The sequence below is a fragment of the Schistocerca cancellata genome, chromosome 6 (genome assembly GCF_023864275.1).
Source record: "Schistocerca cancellata isolate TAMUIC-IGC-003103 chromosome 6, iqSchCanc2.1, whole genome shotgun sequence".
NCBI classification, from domain to species: Eukaryota; Metazoa; Arthropoda; class Insecta; order Orthoptera; family Acrididae; genus Schistocerca; species Schistocerca cancellata.
The window spans coordinates 227,486,623-227,496,618 of NC_064631.1; the positions used below are offsets into that span (position 1 = coordinate 227,486,623).

The 9,996-nt window shown below is 43.5% G+C and overlaps 1 protein-coding gene across 1 annotated transcript in view; it reads right to left on the bottom strand.

Moving 5' to 3' along the window:
• Positions 1-7,271, bottom strand: part of LOC126088259 (protein dead ringer-like) — a 482,246-nt gene extending 474,975 nt beyond the window's left edge. Inside the window, exons 1-2 of the mRNA XM_049906388.1 lie at positions 7,254-7,271; positions 6,458-6,823 (exon numbers count right to left, since the gene is read on the bottom strand). Coding sequence (XP_049762345.1) covers positions 6,458-6,823; positions 7,254-7,271 — 384 coding nt within the window. The remainder of the gene's footprint in view (positions 1-6,457; positions 6,824-7,253) is intronic.
• Between the last annotated feature and the right edge of the window lie 2,725 nt (positions 7,272-9,996).

Genomic DNA, 9,996 nt, shown 5'->3' on the forward strand with positions numbered 1-9,996 from the left:
AACATATGTCGAAAGCTTCTCTTCTGGTTTTACCATAGGCCACGATCCACTACCATGTAATACTGTGTGTCCGACGTATATTTCCAGAAATGTCTTTCAAGTTAAAGCCTCTGTTTGAGACAACAATAAAATGCTTTTCACAGAGGAATGCTTTCTTTGTCCTTGCTACTGGGCTTCTGACGTCCTGTTTGCTTCACCAGTAGTGCGTTATTTTACTTACAATTAGCGGAATTTCTTTATTCATTTAACAGTATGCACTGCAAAACAGACGTGAACGTAGCAGTCTGAAGATGTAGTTAATTGCATGAAACAAGTTAAGCACAGGAAAAAAGTGTCTCCAGTTTTACTTTCTCATCTCATCATGCTTAGTACGTTTTTATAGTACTCGATGCACAAAATGAACTCGTTGTATTACAGGTGGTGATATTCATGGCACAGCTAAGCGCCAATCCGGTCCACGTGTCTGCATCTGGCTTCTGCGTCGTCAACCGAGGCATGCTTGTGTCGGTAAGTTCGACCTTGTAGAAAGCTCCTTTTTGAACCATCTTCCGGAATTATTTTTTTATTTTCTTGATGCCTACTGCTGGCACAGGAGAGTAAATTAGCAGAAGACTGCCCCAAGAAATCTACGACAGAAACGGGTTGTTCAGTACGAGCTGGCACAGAGGCTATGCCTCCCTCACACAGCTTACGCAGTTGCGCCCGAGAAGTTCAACATATATCATAAAAGACAAAAAGACCAAAATACCTATATTCGATTTTTAAAAAAAATTCTGTTGGCCACATAGTGCAGTTTGTCATAGTTCATAAAGGGTATCTGAACAAAGAGAACATTGTTGGGACAGAACTAAGCATTGATGTTACATTTACCCGGATATCTGCACAGTTGTCTCTATGACATTTCAATAATGTTTACGTTAGCCTTTCGTTAATACGTTAACCTACTTCAGCTTGTATTTTCTCTTGAGTACGCAATCGTTTTTCAACACAAGATTCCACATAGATATCAGTCCATTCAGTCCACTTTTAAACTTAGTTTGTACAGTATTAACATGTAGGCACAAATATTTCTGCTTGTGAAAGTTAGAGGACGAAAGTCAGCGGAAAACATACCAAATGAAATAAAAGAATGAGTCAATAGACACATGTGAATTGTCGTTCCTAGCACGCAACTGGTGATGAATAGCCTCCTGTCTTTTCTGAATTTCAGCAAGATTTTTCGTAGTTCCATTGCATAGCAGTCCCGTTATATAAATACATAAGTGATCGCACATACGTTTAGCCTTCTTATACGAATCTGTTGTCATAACCTGGCATCGCAATATGTAAACTCTACAGTGATAAGCCAAGGAATTATGACCAGTGCTCTCCACAACGTTGGATGCCGCCTGGCGGCTTTGCGGGCACATGACGTGGTAACAAAAGAATGTGAGCGGACGAGGGATCACCCTAGCGAAGATATGTGCCGAAAATGGGGAAATTCATTGAGACAAGAGACTCTGACACACGGCAGATTATTATTACGCAGAGCATGTGAATGAGTATCTCGAAAACGGCGAAGCTGGTCGTATGTTCATGTGCTACTGTCGTATCTATGGAAAGAGGTAGGATGGCAGTGAAACTACCACTAGACGTTAAATGGCTGGACGTCCACGACTCTTCACAGAACGTGGGGTTCGGAGGCTCGTCTGCTTAGCAAAGTAGGATTCTGGTGCACGCATAAGTGTTTCGGAGCGCACAGTTCATCGTACATTGTTGAGCCGCTACGTGTTCACATGTTGACCCAACGACATTGACAGTTATGACTGCAGAGGGCACGGCACTCTCCGGATTCGACCATCGACCAACGCAAACGTGTCAGTTTTTCAGGTCAATCACATTTTTGCTACACTAGGTCGATGACCGTCTCCACAAACGCCGTCATCGATATGTAAGGCGGCTCGAAACGCGCAGCGCGCCACGGGCGCAGGCTGGCGGGAGCAGTATTATGCCATGGGAGATATTCTCCTGCGCTTGCATTACTAACTGTGGTAGTAATCGAAGACACGCTGACAGCTGGGACCACCTGCATCCTTTTATACTTGACGTCTTCCCCGAAAGCGATGTCATCTTTCAGCAGATTAACTGTCCGTGTCTCTGGGTCACAAAGGTGCCACAGTGGCTTGAGGAGCGTTATAGTGAACTCATGTTGATATGTCGGCGACCAGATTCGCCTGTAGTAAATCCTATGGAACCGATCTGGACGTCATTACCACGTACGCAAATCAACGGCCCGTTATTTATGGGAAGTACATGACCTGTGCGTAGACATCTAACGCCACATACCTTCTCAAACCTACCAACAAATTGTGGGATCCCTAATACGCAGAATCAGTGGTGTATCTCGTTCCAAAGACGGAAAAACAAGCCATTAAGTAGATGGTCATAATGTTTTGGCTCATCAGTGTATATAGATGTAATAACAGAGAAGCGGTGAATTTGTGCTTTCTTTTCAACATATTTCTCAGCACAGACTCAAAATGTTCAGTGTTCGGTGATTCATAGTGGCCATTCTATTTTACTAAATAATCTGAATCAGGATAGGATGAATTTTTGTTATGTGGACTGTTTAAACAGTAGAAGTGCCAGTGTAAAAATTATCAATTGTAGATTGACAACGCTCATTATTCCACATCCAGCAACTACAAATAAATCAACGACCGTACCGACTACATTCTTCGTAATTTGAAACGGTGCAAACGCTGTGAGAATAGAAGTAGTTCAGGTGGATAAACTTTTAACACACCTTTATAATGATCAGCACATGCCTGACTGATGTCCTGCCTCGGGCATGGATGTTTGTGATGCCCTTAGGTTAGTTAGGTTTAAGTAGTTCTAAGTTCTCGGGGACTGATGAACTCAGAAGTTAGGTCCCATAGTGCTAAGAGCCATTTGAACCATTTTTCGAACCTGACTGATGACGACGATAAACAAAATGTGTGAACGATTATTTTTGAAGTAAATGCACTGTGGTTTGATAAGCGTGGGACAGGACGTAGTTAGTAAGCACGTATTCGTAAACCAAAAACTTCTGAAAAACCGGAACAAAAATACAAAGGTTTTTGTGTTATGTCTAGCGGGAGACATACATTTTATTTTTAAGTACCAAATTATTAGCACCAATAGCTACATTGAAATACTGGATGTGGTTCGGGTCCAGCACATTTTCAATACAATATAAGATGATCCACCCTTACTACTACAGATATAGAACTTTAGGTAAATTATGCAATTAAGTGGACACTATTTTATGGATATTGTATTTTAAACGTGCTAAGCATCGAATTGGTTGACAGGTAAATTATTGTGCGGCTGTTGGTTCTTACAAGATGGCCTCCCATTACCCTGATATCTGTCACTATTCAGAAAATTGGAGTGACTAGTCGACAAAAGATATTTGTAAATATAAGCGTCTAAGTAGCCTTCATAGGTTTTCTAATTCGCACACTTTGTAGTAATACAATATTTCTTTTCAGATTTTGATGGCAATGACGACATACTTTATTGCAATGGTGCAAAGTGCCGAAGATCTGAAGAAATATACCGGCATCTTCTTGGATCAGAGAGTCGCAAATGAAACCAACAGCTAGCTATATTTTACATCAAAGGCACTACAACTTTTCTATGTAATTCGCTTACATAATATGAAACTAAGAAAGACAAGCAACCATTTTTAAATATATATTTATGTAATGTATATGTAAACTATAGACGTCAGGTTACCGGCATTTAATAGTGTGTGATATGAATGTATTCCTAATGTATTGAGTGTATCCTGTAGTTTTTCTGAAAAAAAATCTTTGAAACTAACAATTCCTTCTGAAACATTATCCACATCATAGGACTTTATATATTCATTTTATGCACAATACCAGGTGGCAACAGTGATCAACTTCGAAGGAATTCTGTTAACAATCGTATTGCAGCTATTTTACTAATTTGTAGGCCGGAAGAGATTAGGTAAAGCGGCCTCTTAGAAAAAGTTACTTCACACACTCACAAACACAGACAGACAGACAGACAGACAGACAGACAGACAAGAGATAGGAGGGGGAGGGTACTGGGAATCATGTCGATAAACACCAAGGTGTATTGGAGCTAACATTACATGCAATGGGCAATGATTGAACAGTATCAGATAACAAAGTATCACATGCTTCAGTCCACAAGACACTGCTTTGTTGACAACTAGGTGCTGTACATCTACGTTGCTTCCATTGGTAGATGTAAGCTGCATCTGTGACGCTTTTTAACGTTTCTTTTGTGCACGGTTGACATCCTCTGTTTTAAAGCGGTGGCGCAACTCTTCTCAAGACAACTGATTAATCCTTTTAATCACTCGTCATCTGCCATGTACTATTCCCACTGGTTACGACCATAGATTTGTGTAAAACAGCGGAGAGTAGTATATATTTATTTGGTATGATTTCGTAGTCAATTCCATCTGATATTTCACAATCTATAAAATTGCATCCAAGGAAGGTACATACAGTAGATTTGTTTATATATTTGCTGCAAGTTCTATTATTTGAAACTGACCCAGGGTCATTGCACTGGGACTTGATTCAACAAGATTTATATTAAGAAAACACAGTAGGAACATTATTATTGTGTGTAAACTGATGTTTCAGCGCTATAAATGTGGCAAAATTCTCAGCGCAACCTGACTTTTATCGCGCCAGCGCTACTGGCAAAGTGTTGCGTTTCGTCGATATGGACCCTACAAGTTCATTGACCGCTCTACAGTTTTTGTGTGTAACACGTTAGCAATTTCGTTTGAAACAATTCCAAGCGTCAACTTACTTCTGATTTCGTCCGATTTCATCTACGTTGTATGTGGGCTAATCTTTTTTTGCCAAGGTTCGATCGGTCGCGGAATTAAAACCACAGTGCATAGCGATGCAACTTTGTGCAGATGTGTTGCGCAGTGTCTCTTGTACGCCCGTCGACCGCGCTACGTCGCACTTCTCAGTTCTGAGCGCACAGTGAGCCGTACAGAAGCCTGGAATAACAGATTTTTCCCGAACAGTGTAAAGTGCGTCTGTCATTAGATTTCTCTATGAAGATGGGATCAGCCTGATGTACATGCAGTCCACTTAATACAACTGTCATGAGTGGCCACAAAGTGCCGCAAAGGTGAAGGAACTTTGAAGGAGGACGTACAGACATTCATGATGCAGCCGGACAGGAATGGAAGCTAGTGTCAACCGATGATTTTTTTCGGTGACTGGATCAGGTGATTCGAGAAAATAGTTTACGAAGGGCAATTCAGAACAAGTGAAGAGGAATATCGTCATCAGATATTGCCGTTCCTCATGATAATATTCGGCAGCAAGCTACAACTGCAAAAAGACGGGCCTGCAGCGTTTTCGATGGGAAGTGTTTCATCACGCGTCATGTAAGCCGGATTTTGTTTGCTCCGATCTTCATCTCTTTGCTCACATGAAACGCTGGCTACGAGGACAGCTTTTGAAAGCATAGACAACTAGTTGCAGACTAGAGAGGAAACCCGGCGGAAAGCACGGGCGGCTGTCTTCCGTGAGGAGGGTATCAAAAAGTTGGTGCTGCTCTACGACAAATCCATTAAATAGGAGCTAGGTGTAAATAAATGTCGCAAATAGAACTTCTTTATTTTCACTGCGTTTTCCAGTTCGCGACCGATCAGACCTTAGATAAAATGAATAGGCCTCTTACAATGACATACTTACAACCCCCCTTTTTCAGTACTTTCCTTTCCCTGTTCCAGACAATTGAACAATATTTGCTGCTTTCACGCAAATGTCCCAGTAGGCTTGCAGTGGGCAGAGAGGTGCGAGTCTGCGATCTTGTCCGTACGTTTGAGGTACAGACAACATCGCACACTTATATCCTGTGATAGCCTCGATCTAAATAACTAACCAATGCAGAGGTGGCAGTAGATCTTGTATGATGGTCTCCATGGTAGTGCGAGCGTGGAGGGATTCAACTCTTTTTGAGGGTTCCCAGAACCGGAACGTGTGGAAGGTTATTTCTAGTTCCAGCACTAGCCTGACAGCACATCTGTGAAATGGGCACAGCGGGGTGTTAGCATTCTCCACTGCGTGTAGGTTGTTTCCGCCCTTTCTCTACGTGGGGCACGCCTGACGAGACTTTAATCATTTCACGAGATTTGCTCGTATAGTGTAATTGGTAGTGCACTGTTCGCGAAAGAAGAAGTTCCGATTTCCACTCTCTGTCCAGCAAACAACGGTCACATAGAATCAAAACAGCACATATTTTGTGTGGATGAAGGTAAGGTCACTTGTCTCCCTTTGAAGCACAAGATGTAAAAAATACAAAAAATAAAGAAGTCTAGGTTCGTAAATATTGCAGTATAGGTCAGAGAATACCAGAACAATCATTGTTTCACAGCCATTGTACTGAAGAAAGCGACACCTACCTGTTTGAACTGCTCCTCGAAGCTCCACGTCTGCTGGGAACTCGTCGACGACTCTGACGAATGCGAGGAGGCAGACGAGGGGTTGTTGTGACTGTTGTTGGTGGCAGGAGCGCCGCCTGCGGCGTTGGCGGGGGCGGCGGAAGGCGCCACGGCGTTCTGGAAGGACGAGGAGGTGGCCACCGACGAGGAGACGCACGCGGGGGCGGCGGTGGGGGCGGGTGCCGAGATGGGTGGTATGAAGTTAGCGGGCGGCGGGAAGAACGACAGCGGCAGGTACGGCTGCACCGCCTGTGGGGCAGGCCCCGACCCGGACCCCGACACCGGCGCCGGGGGAGGTGGGGGCGGCGTCGGCGTCGGATTGCGCTCCTGCTAAAGCGACAACCTGCGTTACGCCGAGAGTACGGCGCAAGCTGCTACATTCAGCGCGTTCTGCTTATCCTATCTCAAAAACAAAGGACCAGGCAGCACAGGATGAAGACTTGCGACGGAGATCCTGACGAGGACAAGCAGTCCTTCGGCGGCGTTTCTTAATATAATTTATTTTTATTTTTATACTCCTGGACGGCGACAAACAATATTAACTATAGAAAGAGACAGTGATAGTTGCAAAGTGATTTTGTTATTACAAATTACGATTTTCGCCTGATTAAGGTTTCATCAGATTTTCTAGAAGGAGAGCGATAGTGAGGATGTAATTCCACAAAATTGCAAGTTAAGGGGCGTGGTTCTAAGCTATGCTAAACTTTTAAAAATTGTTTTTCAAAATGTAAAGAACAAATTAACACTCGCCAAAGACTATCAAAGCATTACACATCATCGGCTGTAGGGTAAACAGTCAGAACGATGGTAACAAATCATCTTAGGCTGCGTTCACAGTGACGTCGACAACGGTCGTGAGACGCCGTCGTCAGAAGTCGCCCAATAACATACGCTGACAGCTTGGTCACAACGGATCCGATCCCCTTAGTCAGTTTTTGGTGGAGTCAAGGAAGTTAGCTTAGGATAGGACAGGACAGGATAGGGTAGAATCTATTCCGTGTATAAGTAGTTTACGTTTTAACTTCCCAGGGTAGGGTGGACACAACTCCTCTGTGCTTGAAGACAAGTGCTACAATACGGCTTTTGCTATTAAAAAAAAATACCGAATGCATACTATGTGATACTATGTGATATACTATGTGATCAAAAGTATCCGGAGACCCCGAAAAACTTACGTTTTTCATATTAGGTGCATCGTACTGCCACCTACTGCCAGGTACTCCATATCAGCGACCTCAGTAGTCATTAGTCATTGTGAGAGAGAAGAATGGGGCGCTGTGCAGAACTCATGGACATCGAACGTAGTCAGGTGATTGGTTGTCAATTGTGTCATATGTCTGTACGCGAGATTTCCACACTCTTTAAACATCCCTGGGTCCACTGTTTCCGATGTGATGAAGTGAAGACGTGGAGGGATGCGTACAGCACAAAAGCGTACAGGCCGACCTCACCCGTTGGCTGACAGACACCGGCGACAGTTGAAGAGGGTTGTAATTTGTAATAGGCAGATATCTATTCAGACCATCACACAAGAATTCCATACTGCATCAGGAGCCACTGCAAGTACTATGACAGTTACGCGGGAGGTGAGAAAACTTGGATTTCGTGGTCGAGCGGTTGCTCATAAGCCACACAACACGCCAGTAAATGCCAAACGACGCCTCGCTTGGTATAAGGAGCGTAAACAAGGTTAAACATTGGACGACTGAACAGTGGAAAAACGTTGTGTGGAGCGACTAATCACGGTACAAAATGTGGCGATCCGATTGCAGCGTGTGATTATGGCGAATGCCCGTTGAATGTCATCTGCCAGCGTGTAGTGCCAACAGTAAAATGCGGAGGCGGTGGTGTTATGGTGTGGTGGTGTTTTTCATGGAGGAGGCTTGCACCCCTTTTCTGTTTTGCGTGGCACTATCACAGCACAGCGTACATCGAAGTTTTAAGCACCTTCTTGCTTCCCCACTGTTGAAGAGCAATTTGGGGATGGCGACTGTCTGAACGCTCAAAGGCATAATCAGTCTTAAATGATGATGATGACGATGATGATGACTATCTTTTAACACGATCGAGCCTGTGGCGGAGTGGTTACACGACAGTAACATCCCTCTAATGGATTGGCCTGCACAGAGTCTTGACCTGAATCCTATAGAACACCTTTGGGATGTTTTGGAACATGGGCTTCGTGCCAGACCTCACCGACCGACATCGATACCTCTCCTCAATGCAGCACTCCGTGAAGAATGGGCTGGCGTTCCCCAAGAAACCTTCCAGCACCTGATGGAATGTATGCCTGCGAGAGTGGAAGCCGTCATCAAGGCTAAGGGTGCATAATGGACGCAGGGCGCCACGAACTTTTAAGTCATTTTCAGCCAGCTGTCCGGATACGATTGGTCACATAGTGTATATCTGTCCAGAATAGAACGTGCAGAGTACCGAACACTCTACCCGAGTTATTGGAAATACCAGGCAAGTTTTACGAATATTTTAAATGAAGGGAGAAACGTGTGAGATATTTCGTAGTGACTTGAAGTTGTGAAGACATACGTTTACTAACCTTCTACGACTGCCATTCAGCATACTTTGTGGAAAGCCAGACAAAATTTACAAAAAGACACTCTGATCACCCAAAGCACTGAAAATTGTAAACATATACACCACATTTGCAAACAATTTCATTTAACATAATCACCACCCTACCGGCATAAAAACCCCAGTAAGCAGCAATAATAATTTGTAAACAGCTATAGTCCACTTAGCACCCGCCACCCAATAAGGATCGCTACGACATAGTAACTTTATAAGCTACACCATCATTCGCACTTTAACAAATTATTTTTTGAGATTATAATTTACGCCTGAAGCATCTGCGTACTTGTGGTCTCCAATAAACACGGTAGTTTCCGAAATACATATATTTTTCATACTCAGATTGCCACAAACTTCTCCTTCGACAAAGCGTATCAGTTTCTCAGTCCGCGTTTCATGTCGTGTCTGCCAATATGACGGAAGAAAACAATCCAATCTGAATTTCACCGATTGTCATCCAAATTCTGAACGTTTGGGTGGTGACATCGGTTATATTGTGACCCCATAAATAGTGACGAACTGGTTTGAAAAGGTCAGACGCCTTCGGCCGATGTTGAAACCCACCGATACCATCGCCAGTGAGATAGCAGCGTAAGGAACGTCGAACAAAGTACGGTGCAACAAAACTAACTGCATAAACTTAAAAAGGATAATAACCGGGGATAAATGTATGAAGGCAGGCGCAAAGGGGAGGAAGGAGCACAGACAAATGAAGTAACTGGAAGTACGTTAAACTAGTCAGAACCGCCTGGTGAAGCGCAGCGTAGAGCCACAAGTGCGTCGAATGACCTGGATATTAGGAATCTAAACGATCTAACACATGGCCATATTAAAACTCGAGTGAAGAGAAAAACCATATTGCCCTCGCTAGTAGGGCGGTACACCAACAGAAATCGTTAGTGTCAGTAAAACTT